Genomic DNA, 19,558 nt, shown 5'->3' with positions numbered 1-19,558 from the left:
TTCTCCTTTTGGCAAAATAAGCATAATAAGGCCTTAAACGGCAAATCGTCAATTTGGCACTAATAGAAGCGGCACTTTTTGGCCAAATCGTACAATTTGGCGATATTTCGCCAACGCTACAACCAATTTTGTTCAAATCGTCTCCTTTTGGCAAAATAAGCATAATAAGGCCTTAAACGGCAAATCGTCAATTTGGCTCTAATAGAAGCGGCACTTTTTGGCCAAATCTTATGATTTGGCGTTATCTCGCAAACGCTACAACCAATTTTGTTCAAATCGTCTCCTTTTGGCAAAATAAGCATAATAAGGCCTTAAACGGCAAATCGTCAATTTGGCTCTAATAGAAGCGGCACTTTTTGGCCAAATCGTACAATTTGGCGATATTTCGCCAACGCTACAACCAATTTTGTTCAAATCGTCTCCTTTTGGCAAAATAAGCATAATAAGGCCTTAAACGGCAAATCGTCAATTTGGCTCTAATAGAAGCGGCACTTTTTGGCCAAATCTTATGATTTGGCGATATTTCGCCAACGCTACAACCAATTTTGTTCAAATCGTCTCCTTTTGGCAAAATAAGCATAATAAGGCCTTAAACGGCAAATCGTCAATTTGGCTCTAATAGAAGCGGCACTTTTTGGCCAAATCTTATGATTTGGCGATATTTCGCCACCGCTACAACCAATTTTGTTCAAATCGTCTCCTTTGCAAAATAAGCATAATAAGGCCTTAAACGGCAAATCGTCAATTTGGCTCTAATAGAAGCGGCACTTTTTTTCCCAAATCGTACAATTTGGCGATATTTCGCCAACGCTACAACCAATTTTGTTCAAATCGTCTCCTTTTGGCAAAATAAGCATAATAAGGCCTTAAACGGCAAATCGTCAATTTGGCTCTAATAGAAGCGGCACTTTTTGGCCAAATCTTACGATTTGGCGATATTTCGCCAACGCTACAACCAATTTTGTTCAAATCGTCTCCTTTTGGCAAAATAAGCATAATAAGGACTTAAACGGCAAATCGTCAATTTGGCTCTAATAGAAGCGGCACTTTTTGGCCAAATCTTATGATTTGGCGTTATCTCGCCAACGCTACAACCAATGTTGTTCAAATCGTCTCCTTTTGGCAAAATAAGCATAATAAGGCCTTAAACGGCAAATCGTCAATTTGGCTCTAATAGAAGCGGCACTTTTTGGCCAAATCTTATGATTTGGCGATATTTCGCCAACGCTACAACCAATTTTGTTCAAATCGTCTCCTTTTAGCAAAATAAGCATAATAAGGCCTTAAACGGCAAATCGTCAATTTGGCTCTAATAGAAGCGGCACTTTTTGGCCAAATCGTACAATTTGGCGATATTTCGCCAAAGCTACAACCAATTTGTTCAAATCGTCTCCTTTTGGCAAAATAAGCATAATAAGGCCTTAAACGGCAAATCGTCAATTTGGCACTAATAGAAGCGGCACTTTTTGGCCAAATCGTACAATTTGGCGATATTTCGCCAACGCTACAACCAATTTTGTTCAAATCGTCTCCTTTGGCAAAATAAGCATAATAAGGCCTTAAACGGCAAATCGTCAATTTGGCTCTAATAGAAGCGGCACTTTTTGGCCAAATCGTACAATTTGGCGATATTTCGCCAACGCTTCAACCAATTTTGTTCAAATCGTCTCCTTTTGGCAAAATAAGAATAATAAGGCCTTAAACGGCAAATCATCAATTTGGCTCTAATAGAAGCGGCACTTTTTGGCCAAATCTTATGATTTGGCGTTATCTCGCAAACGCTACAACCAATTTTGTTCAAATCGTCTCCTTTTGGCAAAATAAGCATAATAAGGCCTTAAACGGCAAATCGTCAATTTGGCACTAATAGAAGCGGCACTTTTTGGCCAAATCGTACAATTTGGCGATATTTCGCCAACGCTACAACCAATTTTGTTCAAATCGTCTCCTTTTGGCAAAATAAGCATAATAAGGCCTTAAACGGCAAATCGTCAATTTGGCTCTAATAGAAGCGGCACTTTTTGGCCAAATCTTATGATTTGGCGTTATCTCGCAAACGCTACAACCAATTTTGTTCAAATCGTCTCCTTTTGGCAAAATAAGCATAATAAGGCCTTAAACGGCAAATCGTCAATTTGGCTCTAATAGAAGCGGCACTTTTTGTCCAAATCGTACCATTTGGCGATATTTCGCCAACGCTACAACCAATTTTGTTCAAATCGTCTCCTTTTGGCAAAATAAGCATAATAAGGTCTTAAACGGCAAATCGTCAATTTGGCTCTAATAGAAGCGGCTCTTTTTGGCCAAATCGTACAATTTGGCGATATTTCGCCAACGCTACAACCAATTTTGTTCAAATCGTCTCCTTTTGGCAAAATAAGCATAATAAGGCCTTAAACGGCAAATCGTCAATTTGGCTCGAATAGAAGCGGCACTTTTTGGCCAAATCTTATGATTTGGCGTTATCTCGCAAACGCTACAACCAATTTTGTTCAAATCGTCTCCTTTTGGCAAAATAAGCATAATAAGGCCTTAAACGGCAAATCGTCAATTTGGCTCTAATAGAAGCGGCACTTTTTGGCCAAATCGTACAATTTGGCGATATTTCGCCAATGCTTCAACCAATTTTGTTCAAATCGTCTACTTTTGGCAAAATAAGCATAATAAGGCCTTAAACGGCAAATCGTCAATTTGGCTCTAATAGAAGCGGCACTTTTTGGCCAAATCTTATGATTTGACGTTATCTCGCAAACGCTACAACCAATTTTGTTCAAATCGTCTCCTTTTGGCAAAATAAGCATAATAAGGCCTTAAACGGCAAATCGTCAATTTGGCTCTAATAGAAGCGGCACTTTTTGGCCAAATCGTACAATTTGGCGATATTTCGCCAACGCTTCAACCAATTTTGTTCAAATCGTCTCCTTTTGGCAAAATAAGAATAATAAGGCCTTAAACGGCAAATCATCAATTTGGCTCTAATAGAAGCGGCACTTTTTGGCCAAATCTTATGATTTGGCGTTATCTCGCAAACGCTACAACCAATTTTGTTCAAATCGTCTCCTTTTGGCAAAATAAGCATAATAAGGCCTTAAACGGCAAATCGTCAATTTGGCACTAATAGAAGCGGCACTTTTTGGCCAAATCGTACAATTTGGCGATATTTCGCCAACGCTACAACCAATTTTGTTCAAATCGTCTCCTTTTGGCAAAATAAGCATAATAAGGCCTTAAACGGCAAATCGTCAATTTGGCTCTAATAGAAGCGGCACTTTTTGGCCAAATCTTATGATTTGGCGTTATCTCGCAAACGCTACAACCAATTTTGTTCAAATCGTCTCCTTTTGGCAAAATAAGCATAATAAGGCCTTAAACGGCAAATCGTCAATTTGGCTCTAATAGAAGCGGCACTTTTTGGCCAAATCGTACAATTTGGCGATATTTCGCCAACGCTACAACCAATTTTGTTCAAATCGTCTCCTTTTGGCAAAATAAGCATAATAAGGCCTTAAACGGCAAATCGTCAATTTGGCTCTAATAGAAGCGGCACTTTTTGGCCAAATCTTATGATTTGGCGATATTTCGCCAACGCTACAACCAATTTTGTTCAAATCGTCTCCTTTTGGCAAAATAAGCATAATAAGGCCTTAAACGGCAAATCGTCAATTTGGCTCTAATAGAAGCGGCACTTTTTGGCCAAATCTTATGATTTGGCGATATTTCGCCACCGCTACAACCAATTTTGTTCAAATCGTCTCCTTTTGGCAAAATAAGCATAATAAGGCCTTAAACGGCAAATCGTCAATTTGGCTCTAATAGAAGCGGCACTTTTTGGCCAAATCTTATGATTTGGCGATATCTCGCAAACGCTACAACCAATTTTGTTCAAATCGTCTCCTTTTGGCAAAATAAGCATAATAAGGCCTTAAACGGCAAATCGTCAATTTGGCTCTAATAGAAGCGGCACTTTTTGGCCAAATCTTATGATTTGGCGATATCTCGCAAACGCTACAACCAATTTTGTTCCAATCGTGTCCTTTTGGCAAAATAAGCATATTAAGGCCTTAAACGGCAAATCGTCAATTTGGCTCTAATAGAAGCGGCACTTTTTGGCCAAATCTTATGATTTGGCGATATCTCGCAAACGCTACAACCAATTTTGTTCCAATCGTCTCCTTTTGGCAAAATAAGCATAATAAGGCCTTAAACGGCAAATCGTCAATTTGGCTCTAATAGAAGCGGCACTTTTGGGCCAAATCGTACAATTTGGCGTTATTTCGCCAACGCTTCAACCAATTTTGTACAAATCGTCTCCTTTTGGCAAAATAAGCATAATAAGGTCTTAAACGGCAAATCGTCAATTTGGCTCTAATAGAAGCGGCACTTTTTGGCCAAATCTTATGATTTGGCGATATCTCGCAAACGCTACAACCAATTTTGTTCAAATCGTCTCCTTTTGGCAAAATAAGCATAATAAGGCCTTAAACGGCAAATCGTCAATTTGGCTCTAATAGAAGCGGCACTCTTTGGCCAAATCTTATGATTTGGCGATATCTCGCAAACGCTACAACCAATTTTGTTCAAATCGTCTCCTTTTGGCAAAATAAGCATAATAAGGTCTTAAACGGCAAATCGTCAATTTCGCTCTAATAGAAGCGGCAACTTTTTGGCCAAATCGTACAATTTGGCGATATCTCGCAAACGCTACAACCAATTTTGTTCAAATCGTCTCCTTTTGGCAAAATAAGCATAATAAGGTCTTAAACGGCAAATCGTCAATTTGGCTCTAATAGAAGCGGCACTTTTTGGCCAAATCTTATGATTTGGCGATATCTCGCAAACGCTACAACCAATTTTGTTCAAATCGTCTCCTTTTGGCAAAATAAGCATAATAAGGTCTTAAACGGCAAATCGTCAATTTGGCTCTAATAGAAGCGGCACTTTTTGGCCAAATCTTATGATTTGGCGATATCTCGCAAACGCTACAACCAATTTTGTTCAAATCGTCTCCTTTTGGCAAAATAAGCATAATAAGGCCTTAAACGGCAAATCGTCAATTTGGCTCTAATAGAAGCGGCACTCTTTGGCCAAATCTTATGATTTGGCGATATCTCGCAAACGCTACAACCAATTTTGTTCAAATCGTCTCCTTTTGGCAAAATAAGCATAATAAGGCCTTAAACGGCAAATCGTCAATTTGGCTCTAATAGAAGCGGCACTTTTTGGCCAAATCGTGTAAATCGTACGATTTCGTGCTATTTCCGTCATTCTTAACAATACTGTGCTTAAAAATAGTCAAATCAGTGAAATCGGCGAGTTTCGTCGGAAATTGCCCGAAAACCACGATTTGGCGTTATTTCGCCAACGCTACAACCAATTTTGATCAAATCGTCTCCTTTTGGCAAAATAAGCATAATAAGGCCTTAAACGGCAAATCGTCAATTTGGCTCTAATAGAAGCGGCACTTTTTGGCCAAATCTTATGATTTGGCGATATCTCGCAAACGCTACAACCAATTTTGTTCAAATCGTCTCCTTTTGGCAAAATAAGCATAATAAGGCCTTAAACGGCAAATCGTCAATTTGGCTCTAATAGAAGCGGCACTTTTTGGCCAAATCTTATGATTTGGCGATATCTCGCAAACGCTACAACCAATTTTGTTCCAATCGTGTCCTTTTGGCAAAATAAGCATATTAAGGCCTTAAACGGCAAATCGTCAATTTGGCTCTAATAGAAGCGGCACTTTTTGGCCAAATCTTATGATTTGGCGATATCTCGCAAACGCTACAACCAATTTTGTTCCAATCGTCTCCTTTTGGCAAAATAAGCATAATAAGGCCTTAAACGGCAAATCGTCAATTTGGCTCTAATAGAAGCGGCACTTTTTGGCCAAATCGTACAATTTGGCGTTATTTCGCCAACGCTTCAACCAATTTTGTACAAATCGTCTCCTTTTGGCAAAATAAGCATAATAAGGTCTTAAACGGCAAATCGTCAATTTGGCTCTAATAGAAGCGGCACTTTTTGGCCAAATCTTATGATTTGGCGATATCTCGCAAACGCTACAACCAATTTTGTTCAAATCGTCTCCTTTTGGCAAAATAAGCATAATAAGGCCTTAAACGGCAAATCGTCAATTTGGCTCTAATAGAAGCGGCACTCTTTGGCCAAATCTTATGATTTGGCGATATCTCGCAAACGCTACAACCAATTTTGTTCAAATCGTCTCCTTTTGGCAAAATAAGCATAATAAGGTCTTAAACGGCAAATCGTCAATTTCGCTCTAATAGAAGCGGCAACTTTTTGGCCAAATCGTACAATTTGGCGATATCTCGCAAACGCTACAACCAATTTTGTTCAAATCGTCTCCTTTTGGCAAAATAAGCATAATAAGGTCTTAAACGGCAAATCGTCAATTTGGCTCTAATAGAAGCGGCACTTTTTGGCCAAATCTTATGATTTGGCGATATCTCGCAAACGCTACAACCAATTTTGTTCAAATCGTCTCCTTTTGGCAAAATAAGCATAATAAGGTCTTAAACGGCAAATCGTCAATTTGGCTCTAATAGAAGCGGCACTTTTTGGCCAAATCTTATGATTTGGCGATATCTCGCAAACGCTACAACCAATTTTGTTCAAATCGTCTCCTTTTGGCAAAATAAGCATAATAAGGTCTTAAACGGCAAATCGTCAATTTGGCTCTAATAGAAGCGGCACTTTTTGGCCAAATCTTATGATTTGGCGATATCTCGCAAACGCTACAACCAATTTTGTTCAAATCGTCTCCTTTTGGCAAAATAAGCATAATAAGGCCTTAAACGGCAAATCGTCAATTTGGCTCTAATAGAAGCGGCACTCTTTGGCCAAATCTTATGATTTGGCGATATCTCGCAAACGCTACAACCAATTTTGTTCAAATCGTCTCCTTTTGGCAAAATAAGCATAATAAGGCCTTAAACGGCAAATCGTCAATTTGGCTCTAATAGAAGCGGCACTTTTTGGCCAAATCGTGTAAATCGTACGATTTCGTGCTATTTCCGTCATTCTTAACAATACTGTGCTTAAAAATAGTCAAATCAGTGAAATCGGCGAGTTTCGTCGGAAATTGCCCGAAAACCACGATTTGGCGTTATTTCGCCAACGCTACAACCAATTTTGATCAAATCGTCTCCTTTTGGCAAAATAAGCATAATAAGGTCTTAAACGGCAAATCGTCAATTTCGCTCTAATAGAAGCGGCACTTTTTGGCCAAATCGTACAATTTGGCGATATCTCGCAAACGCTACAACCAATTTTGTTCAAATCGTCTCCTTTTGGCAAAATAAGCATAATAAGGCCTTAAACGGCAAATCGTCAATTTGGCTCTACTAGAAGCGGCACTTTTTGGCCAAATCGTACAATTTGGCGATATCTCGCAAACGCTACAACCAATTTTGTTCAAATCGTCTCCTTTTGGCAAAATAAGCATAATAAGGCCTTAAACGGCAAATCGTCAATTTGGCTCTAATAGAAGCGGCACTCTTTGGCCAAATCTTATGATTTGGCGATATCTCGCAACCGCTACAACCAATTTTGTTCAAATCGTCTCCTTTTGGCAAAATAAGCATAATAAGGTCTTAAACGGCAAATCGTCAATTTCGCTCTAATAGAAGCGGCACTTTTTGGCCAAATCTTATGATTTGGCGATTTCTCGCAAACGCTACAACCAATTTTGTTCAAATCGTCTCCTTTTGGCAAAATAAGCATAATAAGGTCTTAAACGGCAAATCGTCAATTTCGCTCTAATAGAAGCGGCACTTTTTGGCCAAATCTTATGATTTGGCGATATCTCGCAAACGCTACAACCAATTTTGTTCAAATCGTCTCCTTTTGGCAAAATAAGCATAATAAGGCCTTAAACGGCAAATCGTCAATTTGGCTCTAATAGAAGCGGCACTCTTTGGCCAAATCTTATGATTTGGCGATATCTCGCAAACGCTACAACCAATTTTGTTCAAATCGTCTCCTTTTGGCAAAATAAGCATAATAAGGCCTTAAACGGCTAATCGTCAATTTGGCTCTACTAGAAGCGGCACTTTTTGGCCAAATCTTATGATTTGGCGATATCTCGCAAACGCTACAACCAATTTTGTTCCAATCGTCTCCTTTTGGCAAAATAAGCATAATAAGGCCTTAAACGGCAAATCGTCAATTTGGCTCTAATAGAAGCGGCACTTTTTGGCCAAATCGTACAATTTGGCGTTATTTCGCCAACGCTTCAACCAATTTTGTTCAAATCGTCTCCTTTTGGCAAAATAAGCATAATAAGGCCTTAAACGGCAAATCGTCAATTTGGCTCTAATAGAAGCGGCACTTTTTGGCCAAATCGTACAATTTGGCGATATCTCGCAAACGCTACAACCAATTTTGTTCAAATCGTCTCCTTTTGGCAAAATAAGCATAATAAGGCCTTAAACGGCAAATCGTCAATTTGGCTCTAATAGAAGCGGCACTTTTTGGCCAAATCGTACAATTTGGCGATATTTCGCAAACGCTACAACCAATTTTGTTCAAATCGTCTCGTTTTGGCAAAATAAGCATAATAAGGCCTTAAACGGCAAATCGTCAATTTGGCTCTACTAGAAGCGGCACTTTTTGGCCAAATCGTACAATTTGGCGATATCTCGCAAACGCTACAACCAATTTTGTTCAAATCGTCTCCTTTTGGCAAAATAAGCATAATAAGGCCTTAGACGGCAAATCGTCAATTTGGCTCTTATAGAAGCGGCACTTTTTGACCAAATCGTGTAAATCGTACGATTTCGTGCTATTTCCGTCATTCTTAACAATACTGTGCTTAAAAATAGTCAAATCAGTGAAATCGGCGAGTTTCGTCGGAAATTGCCCGAAAACCACGATTTGGCGTTATTTCGCCAACGCTACTACCAATTTTGTTCAAATCGTCTCCTTTTGGCAAAATAAGCATAATAAGGCCTTAAACGGCAAATCGTCAATTTGGCTCTAATAGAAGCGGCACTTTTTGGCCAAATCTTATGATTTGGCGATATCTCGCAAACGCTACAACCAATTTTGTTCAAATCGTCTCCGTTTGGCAAAATAAGCATAATAAGGTCTTAAACGGCAAATCGTCAATTTCGCTCTAATAGAAGCGGCACTTTTTGGCCAAATCGTACAATTTGGCGATATCTCGCAAACGCTACAACCAATTTTGTTCAAATCGTCTCCGTTTGGCAAAATAAGCATAATAAGGCCTTAAACGGCAAATCGTCAATTTGGCTCTAATAGAAGCGGCACTTTTTGGCCAAATCGTACAATTTGGCGTTATTTCGCCAACGCTTCAACCAATTTTGTTCAAATCGTCTCCTTTTGGCAAAATAAGCATAATAAGGCCTTAAACGGCAAATCGTCAATTTGGCTCTAATAGAAGCGGCACTTTTTGGCCAAATCGTACAATTTGGCGATATCTCGCAAACGCTACAACCAATTTTGTTCAAATCGTCTCCTTTTGGCAAAATAAGGATAATAAGGCCTTAAACGGCAAATCGTCAATTTGGCTCTAATAGAAGCGGCACTTTTTGGCCAAATCTTATGATTTGGCGATATCTCGCAAACGCTACAACCAATTTTGTTCAAATCGTCTCCTTTTGGCAAAATAAGCATAATAAGGCCTTAAACGGCAAATCGTCAATTTGGCTCTACTAGAAGCGGCACTTTTTGGCCAAATCGTACAATTTGGCGATATCTCGCAAACGCTACAACCAATTTTGTTCAAATCGTCTCCTTTTGGCAAAATAAGCATAATAAGGTCTTAAACGGCAAATCGTCAATTTGGCTCTACTAGAAGCGGCACTTTTTGGCCAAATCGTACAATTTGGCGTTATTTCGCCAACGCTTCAACCAATTTTGTTCAAATCGTCTCCTTTTGGCAAAATAAGGATAATAAGGCCTTAAACGGCAAATCGTCAATTTGGCTCTAATAGAAGCGGCACTTTTTGGCCAAATCGTACAAATTGGCGATATCTCGCAAACGCTACAACCAATTTTGTTCAAATCGTCTCTTTTTGGCAAAATAAGCATAATAAGGCCTTAAACGGCTAATCGTCAATTTGGCTCTACTAGAAGCGGCACTTTTTGGCCAAATCGTACAATTTGGCGATATCTCGCAAACGCTACAACAAATTTTGTTCAAATCGTCTCCTTTTGGCAAAATAAGGATAATAAGGCCTTAAACGGCAAATCGTCAATTTGGCTCTAATAGAAGCGGCACTTTTTGGCCAAATCGTACAAATTGGCGATATCTCGCAAACGCTACAACCAATTTTGTTCAAATCGTCTCCTTTTGGCAAAATAAGCATAATAAGGCCTTAAACGGCAAATCGTCAATTTGGCTCTAATAGAAGCGGCACTTTTTGGCCAAATCGTACAATTTGGCGATATCTCGCAAACGCTACAACCAATTTTGTTCAAGTCGTCTCCTTTTGGCAAAATAAGCATAATAAGGCCTTAAACGGCAAATCGTCAATTTGGCTCTAATAGAAGCGGCACTTTTTGGCCAAATCGTACAATTTGGCGTTATTTCGCCAACGCTTCAACCAATTTTGTTCAAATCGTCTCCTTTTGGCAAAATAACCATAATAAGGCCTTAAACGGCAAATCGTCAATTTGGCTCTACTAGAAGCGGCACTTTTTGGCCAAATCGTACAAATTGGCGATATCTCGCAAACGCTACAACCAATTTTGTTCAAATCGTCTCCTTTTGGCAAAATAAGCATAATAAGGCCTTAAACGGCTAATCGTCAATTTGGCTCTACTAGAAGCGGCACTTTTTGGCCAAATCGTACAAATTGGCGATATCTCGCAAACGCTACAACCAATTTTGTTCAAATCGTCTCCTTTTGGCAAAATAAGCATAATAAGGCCTTAAACGGCAAATCGTCAATTTGGCTCTACTAGAAGCGGCACTTTTTGGCCAAATCGTACAATTTGGCGATATCTCGCAAACGCTACAACCAATTTTGTTCAAATCGTCTCCTTTTGGCAAAATAAGGATAATAAGGCCTTAAACGGCAAATCGTCAATTTGGCTCTAATAGAAGCGGCACTTTTTGGCCAAATCTTACGATTTGGCGATATCTCGCAAACGCTACAACCAATTTTGTTCAAATCGTCTCCTTTTGGCAAAATAAGCATAATAAGGCCTTAAACGGCAAATCGTCAATTTGGCTCTAATAGAAGCGGCACTTTTTGGCCAAATCGTACAATTTGGCGTTATTTCGCCAACGCTTCAACCAATTTTGTTCAAATCGTCTCCTTTTGGCAAAATAAGCATAATAAGGCCTTAAACGGCAAATCGTCAATTTGGCTCTAATAGAAGCGGCACTTTTTGGCCAAATCGTACAATTTGGCGATATCTCGCAAACGCTACAACCAATTTTGTTCAAGTCGTCTCCTTTTGGCAAAATAAGCATAATAAGGCCTTAAACGGCAAATCGTCAATTTGGCTCTAATAGAAGCGGCACTTTTTGGCCAAATCGTACAATTTGGCGATATCTCGCAAACGCTACAACCAATTTTGTTCAAATCGTCTCCTTTTGGCAAAATAAGCATAATAAGGCCTTAAACGGCAAATCGTCAATTTGGCTCTACTAGAAGCGGCACTTTTTGACCAAATCGTGTAAATCGTACGATTTCGTGCTATTTCCGTCATTCTTAACAATACTGTGCTTAAAAATAGTCAAATCCGTGAAATCGGCGAGTTTCGTCGGAAATTGCCCGAAAACCACGATTTGGCGTTATTTCGCCAACGCTACAACCAATTTTGTTCAAATCGTCAATTACCATCCACGGATTCCACGAACCACCGCGGGAAGCGCACGGCCAGGATGCAATAGTGCTGACTATGAACTTTATTTTATATAAAAGGAGTAGATTTAAGTTAATTAGCATTCTTTGTGTAATTGTCGTGATTAAAGCTCGTAACTGATAGTGTAACGTAATTTTTGCCTTTATTTGAACTTGTAATAATTTTAAAATAAATAAATCATTTTTTTTATTGCTCCCAACGAGTAAAGAAATATAAGTGGCGCAGTCGTAACGGATAAGTTTTCGGGCTTATTAACGAATCGACGTTAATGAACTAACCGCGAACTACCGAACCAGTGAAGAAGAAAGAAATTAGAAGAAGAAGCTTGGAGCAGTGGACCAGATCCAGATCCAATCAAGGCAAAGAAAGCAACCATATGTTCCTGAGAGGCATCATCCTGATACTGTAAGTACAATCGATGTCAAGTGTAGATCAGTTACTTAATCAGTTAGAAACCCTGACCATAGTAGAAACTTCAACTGACTCTAATCCCGACAATTCCAAAGTCTCACGTACCATAAAATCTAACACGAGTGTGCGTTCAGTCATGGCCGATTTCAAACCCGAATACTTGAAGTGCATCCCTGAATTTGACGGTAACCCTAATGATTTAGGAAGATATCTATCGATATGTGATTCAGTCATTGACTCATTTTACTTGGCCCAGCAACCAAATCACTTTCAAAATGTGTATCTTTTAAATTGCATAATTGGTAAACTAACGGGTAATGCAAAATTAGTGTTGGGAACCCAGAAGGTATCGAACTGGGCAGAATTAAAAAATATTTTAAGCAGGCACTTTGCCGACCAGAGAGATGAGGCATGTTTAAACAGGGATTTGGTTTTGCTCCGCCAACTTAATTCCGAATCGCCGAGTCAATTTTATGACAGGATTTTGCATATTTTAAATCTACTTTGCTCTTACGTCAGTGCGCATGAATTAACTGAAGCTGGGAAAAATCTTAAAAGGGATTTATACAACGAATTAGCCTTGAAGACATTTCTTTCAGGACTTAAAGAACCCTTAGGCACCACAATTAGGTGTATGCGACCCCCAAATCTTCCTACGGCTTTACAGTTTGTAATCGAAGAGGATAATATCCACTATTTTCAGACCCATACAAGACCCCAATATCCTAGAGGACAAAATAACCAAACCTCTAGGAGACCTCAAAATAATAATTCTAATTTCAATGCAAATAATTTTTCAAATTTCCAACAGCAATCTTTTTCTAGACCAAACAATTTTTCATTCCCGCAACAGTCACCATTCAGGCCCACTAGCTTTCAAAGTCAACAATCACCCCCATTCAGAGCTAACAATTTCGCCAATGCTCAAAATTCTACGCAAAGACCATCCACGAACGTATTTAGACCCAACCAAAATAGGCCATTACCAAAGCCTACCCCTATGAGCGTGTCAACCCGTAATACATCTAAAAATTTTCGACCCCAATCAAATTTTCAACAGAGGCCATTTAACTCGAATCGCAATCCAAACTTTGTGGTCGAAGAATTATATCACACAACGGAAGAATGTGAAAACGACACCGACATTAGAGCAACGAACCGCACACGCCGTTGTAACATGACACTTCCGTGCGAATGTTCGCCGCATAGTTCTCGCAGCTTCGAGAATGCAGCGTCAGCACATTCTTGCACGGAGGATGTGGACGGAAATTTTTATGCAACGAGCCTCGACGGCGACGGCAAATAATACCGGAAACTATTCAATTAAACAATATAGCATCTAGTGAATTATCTTATATAATATTCCCGGAATATGATTTGAAATTTTTGATAGATAGTGGTTCAACTAGATCATTTATCAACCCAGAGTTGGCAAATAAATATTTTCAAAATTTCATTAAACCAGAACCATTTATCGTATCGACGGTATATCAGCAATCAGCCCATAAGTACAGTACTAATGTACCGGCATCAAAAATTTTCAATCTACCGGAAGAATCACTTATGAAATTTTATCTCTTCAAGTTCCATCACATCTTTGATGGGCTGATCGGGATAGATAATTTGAAATTGTTACAGGCAAAATTGGATTACGATACGGGATACTTAATTACCCCGTATGCACACATACCCTTAAAATATTATAAGGTAAAACCACAAACTAATTTTGTTACTGTAAGTCCGCGTTCAGAACAAGTTATAAAGATAAGAACAAATATCAAAAAGGGTGAAATAATGATCCCTTATAGTAAGATAGGTAACTGCGAGATACCAAATTCGATATCCGTAGCTAGAAATGGTGAAGCGATCACCACAATATTGAATAATACGTGTGAACCGATTAGTTTAGATATTTCCGAACCAATCGCGGTTGAAGAATTTAGTAATCTAACAGAAACTAGTATTAATCACATAGAAAGTAATAACAAATTAACGGATTTGCCCGTTTCATCTCTAATCAGAATAGAATATAAGAACCGAGAAGAAAAAGGGAAAATAATTGAATTATGCAACGAATTTTCTGATATTTTTTATAAGAAAGGCAAACTAAATATGAACGCTGACGCCTTAAGTCAAATCGAGATACACGTGAATGAAACAGATGATATCAGCAACCTTGAACAATATATGGAAGAATTCAACGAATCATTAAAAGCAAGTAAATTCGAAGAATCCACGAGTCGAACACGACCAGAGGAAATGGATATAGATCAGGTTTCAGTTATAGCTCAACCAGACACGGAACGTGACAATAACGAAATACCAGAGATGATGAACGCCGGAAATGCTGACGATGGAAATACCGTGCATTCCAACAACGAACAACATCCCGTCGTGGGAATACCAATGCAAGAGACAGCTGTAAATTACGGCGCCCATCAAGTTATAATATCACGTGTTTATCACTCGCCAGCTAAAACAAAACAAATAACATTATTTGGAAAAAAGAAAAGATTTTTGTTACAGTTATCCGAGAACAATTTGGAGTACGATGTAATGAAATTTATTAAGGAATATGTGGACCCACAAAAATTATACTCTCTGTACTTTGAAGATCCAAATCTATACCCCGAGTTCAGCAAGGTAATAACGAAAAATTTCAAACACCCCTCACTGAAGTTTAAACGCTGCATGATCAAATTAATCGATGTAATAGACGAAACAGAAGTACAAGAAACAATACAGGCATATCATGAAGGAAAGACCAACCATAGAGGCATAGATGAGACAGAACAAAGGATAAAAAACAAATATTATTGGCCTAATATTAAAACGTCCATACAAATGTACATTAATCAATGCGAAATATGCCAAAAGAGCAAATATGCCCGGAACCCAATTAAAATGAAAATGAACATCACACCCACAGCCAGCAGACCATTCGAGATCATCCATTTGGACACTTACACCCTAGAAAAAACAAAATTTTTGACCATCATTGATAGCTTTTCCAAATATGCACAAGCCTATCCATTAAATTCAACAACCGCTCCGGAAATAGCAGATAATTTAATTACATTCTTTTCGCACCATGGAATCCCCACAAAAGTAATCACGGACAACGGAACAGAATTCAAAAACACAGTTGTAACGGAGTTATTACAACTCCATAAAGTGGACATCCATTTTTGCTCACCGGAACACCCTCAATCTAATGGAGTGGTGGAAAGGCTACATTCGACATTAACAGAACACGTTCGATTACTAAACAACCAAGGGCAAAAGGATTCACCCATAACAAGAAAGGTCAAACAAGCAATACTGGCGTATAACCACACAATACATTCAATTACCAAATTCAAACCAATCGACATAATCACAGGACACCTTAATAAAGAAGACCCCTTTAATATTGATTTGGATCAGGCACTAATGACGAATTACGTTGCCGAACATAAAGAAAGGACAAAAATTTTATACAAAAAACTAAATCAAACGCTTAGCGACGAGAAAGAAAAGAGAACTGGTAGACTAAATGAAAATTTGGAAGAACCCAATATGTTTGAAGAAGAAACCCCAGCTTACGTAGCGACTCATGGAAGAGAAAAGTTACGGGATCCATTTAAGGGCCCCGTGAAAATAGATACAATAAACCCGGATAAGAAAGTAGTTTCAATACAGAACCAGGGCAAGGTTCATATGAGTAACTTGAAAAGACCCCTCCGGAAACGTTATAGTTTTAATAGAACTAAAAATAAAGACTAAGTAAAAATGTATATAAATTATAAGTTAACATATAGAAATAGGTATAGTTTTAAGAATATGTGTGTATACGTACGGCCGATAAAAGTAACTTTTATTGATTTCAGTAGCAGCATGAGCATGCTCGCATCCCCGGAAACAATAGAAATGAGAGAATTAACGGACAACCCTGGTATAATCCCAATAAAGATAGGGAAAGCTTCAGTTATTCATCACGTACATACCTTGATTCACTACTACGACATGCAACCAATAGTGAACCAGGTAAAACGACTTCACTTACAGACCACTCATCTCCTAACTTACACTAACGTATCGGAACCCTTTGAAAAGTATACCATTAAAATACGAAACTCTCTTGAAATGCTAAAATTCCTAAAGGAAAAAGTTGAGAGACGATTAAACGAAATTATTCCACCCCAAAACTTTAGACAAAAACGAGGATTAGTAAATGTGTTAGGTACAGCATTTAAACTAATCTCGGGAAATTTAGATTCAGCCGACGGAGATCGATACAACAACCTAATAAAAAACTTAGAGACCAACCAACAAATACTCCAGACAAAAGTAATGAATCAAGGGACACTATCGAAATCAGTTATTGAGCGATTTAATCAAACTCTACAGCAACTCTATAAAAATGACAAAATGATCGAGGAAAAAATTAATCAAATACGTCCTTATTTGAACGAGATAAATTCAGGGAGGAACTTTATGTTATTTGTGGAACTTAATAATGATTTTATTAACATGTACGAAGTAGTTGATTCGATTTTGCAAGACATCGAAAATTCAATGGTATTTTCTCAATTGGGAGTCCTACATCCAACCATTATTACGAATCAAGAACTTTATACCGAATTACAATTGTTACGAAACCAGTTGGATGAAGGTCAATTACCTCTACAGGCCATACAAAGTAACATACCAATAATAGCCAAAACCATTAAACCAGAAAGCTTCATATCGCAACTACGAATCATTCATATATTACATGTTCCCATCGCACATAACCGATCCTTTGACCTTTTCCATCTATATGCAGTCCCAATCCAACATCAAGGTCAGTTTAAGTTTATAATGTCTCGAAATAAGTATCTGATCACGGACAGATTGTACTACATGTACACCAGGGAAAACTGTCAAAAACTAATGCCAGAAAGATACCTTTGTCCAAATTCTCGACTAGAAGAAATAGGAAGCAACTCGCCTTGCGAGGTCCAGATACTTCAGAGAGATGGAGAGACTTCAAATTGCCACCAAATAGAGGCCAAAGTCACTGAACCAATCCTCAATCGGCTAGACGAGACACATAAGTGGGTAATGGTATTGCCAAAAAGGGAAACCGTTCAAATGTTTTGCCCCAATTCGCTAAACGAAAAGCGCAACTTAATGGGTACTTTCATCTGCCGAATCCCTCCAGGATGCCGGATCACAGTGAAAAAAGTTATTGCCGAAAATATCGAAAAGGTTATGAAAATCACCCCCGAGCCAATACTATTTCCGGACTTAGCCGAAAAGGAGCAACAACTGCCATACCTAAACTTAAGCCTGCATCTGCCTGACTTGAAGTTAGACGACCTCCACGAATTAGAAGAAAAGATCGCCATGGACAGCCCGCTTTCACCAATCACCTACACGGAACTTGTCACCTACCCCAGCATGTGGACCATCTTACTATACGCCCTTGCAGCCCTCTGTTGCCTATCAACCCTTTGGAAATGGAGACAGAGCAGAATAAAGAGAAATCAAGATCCACCCACCAAAACCACAGGGGAGGACGTGCAACTTCCATGATGCCATTGAAGTTCACTCTTAGGGGGGAGGAATTACCATCCACGGATTCCACGAACCACCGCGGGAAGCGCACGGCCAGGATGCAATAGTGCTGACTATGAACTTTATTTTATATAAAAGGAGTAGATTTAAGTTAATTAGCATTCTTTGTGTAATTGTCGTGATTAAAGCTCGTAACTGATAGTGTAACGTAATTTTTGCCTTTATTTGAACTTGTAATAATTTTAAAATAAATAAATCATTTTTTTTATTGCTCCCAACGAGTAAAGAAATATAAGTCGTCTCCTTTTGGCAAAATAAGCATAATAAGGCCTTAAACGGCAAATCGTCAATTTGGCTCTAATAGAAGCGGCACTTTTTGGCCAAATCGTACAATTTGGCGTTATTTCGCCAACGCTTCAACCAATTTTGTTCAAATCGTCTCCTTTTGGCAAAATAAGCATAATAAGGCCTTAAACGGCAAATCGTCAGTTTGGCTCTAATAGAAGCGGCACTTTTTGGCCAAATCGTACAAATTGGCGATATCTCGCAAACGCTACAACCAATTTTGTTCAAATCGTCTCCTTTTGGCAAAATAAGCATAATAAGGCCTTAAACGGCAAATCGTCAATTTGGCTCTACTAGAAGCGGCACTTTTTGGCCAAATCGTACAATTTGGCGATATCTCGCAAACGCTACAACCAATTTTGTTCAAATCGTCTCCTTTTGGCAAAATAAGGATAATAAGGCCTTAAACGGCAAATCGTCAATTTGGCTCTAATAGAAGCGGCACTTTTTGGCCAAATCTTATGATTTGGCGATATCTCGCAAACGCTACAACCAATTTTGTTCAAATCGTCTCCTTTTGGCAAAATAAGGATAATAAGGCCTTAAACGGCAAATCGTCAATTTGGCTCTACTAGAAGCGGCACTTTTTGGCCAAATCTTATGATTTGGCGATATCTCGCAAACGCTACAACCAATTTTGTTCAAATCGTCTCCTTTTGGCAAAATAAGGATAATAAGGCCTTAAACGGCAAATCGTCAATTTGGCTCTAATAGAAGCGGCACTTTTTGGCCAAATCGTACAATTTGGCGTTATTTCGCCAACGCTTCAACCAATTTTGTTCAAATCGTCTCCTTTTGGCAAAATAAGCATAATAAGGCCTTAAACGGCAAATCGTCAGTTTGGCTCTAATAGAAGCGGCACTTTTTGGCCAAATCGTACAATTTGGCGATATCTCGCAAACGCTACAACCAATTTTGTTCAAATCGTCTCCTTTTGGCAAAATAAGCATAATAAGGCCTTAAACGGCAAATCGTCAATTTGGCTCTAATAGAAGCGGCACTTTTTGGCCAAATCGTACAATTTGGCGTTATTTCGCCAACGCTTCAACCAATTTTGTTCAAATCGTCTCCTTTTGGCAAAATAAGCATAATAAGGCCTTAAACGGCAAATCGTCAGTTTGGCTCTAATAGAAGCGGCACTTTTTGGCCAAATCGTACAATTTGGCGATATCTCGCAAACGCTACAACCAATTTTGTTCAAATCGTCTCCTTTTGGCAAAATAAGCATAATAAGGCCTTAAACGGCAAATCGTCAATTTGGCTCTAATAGAAGCGGCACTTTTTGGCCAAATCGTACAATTTGGCGATATCTCGCAAACGCTACAACCAATTTTGTTCAAATCGTCTCCTTTTGGCAAAATAAGCATAATAAGGCCTTAAACGGCAAATCGTCAATTTGGCT

General features: G+C 38.8%; 1 protein-coding gene across 1 annotated transcript; it reads left to right on the top strand.

Annotated features, from left to right (window-relative positions):
• The first annotated feature begins 12,202 nt into the window (after positions 1–12,202).
• Positions 12,203–18,036, top strand: LOC136350202 (uncharacterized). Its single transcript, XM_066301716.1, has 3 exons — positions 12,203–12,264; positions 16,143–16,296; positions 16,988–18,036. Exon 3 carries the CDS (start codon positions 17,113–17,115, stop codon positions 17,827–17,829), a length of 717 nt encoding a protein of 238 aa, XP_066157813.1. The 5' UTR covers positions 12,203–12,264; positions 16,143–16,296; positions 16,988–17,112; the 3' UTR covers positions 17,830–18,036.
• The last annotated feature ends 1,522 nt before the right edge of the window (positions 18,037–19,558 follow it).

Source organism: Euwallacea fornicatus, unplaced genomic scaffold (genome assembly GCF_040115645.1).
Source record: "Euwallacea fornicatus isolate EFF26 unplaced genomic scaffold, ASM4011564v1 scaffold_175, whole genome shotgun sequence".
NCBI lineage: Eukaryota > Metazoa > Arthropoda > Insecta > Coleoptera > Curculionidae > Euwallacea > Euwallacea fornicatus.
The sequence above is the reverse complement of the archived record's forward strand: the minus strand, read 5'-3'. Positions and strand labels throughout refer to the sequence as shown.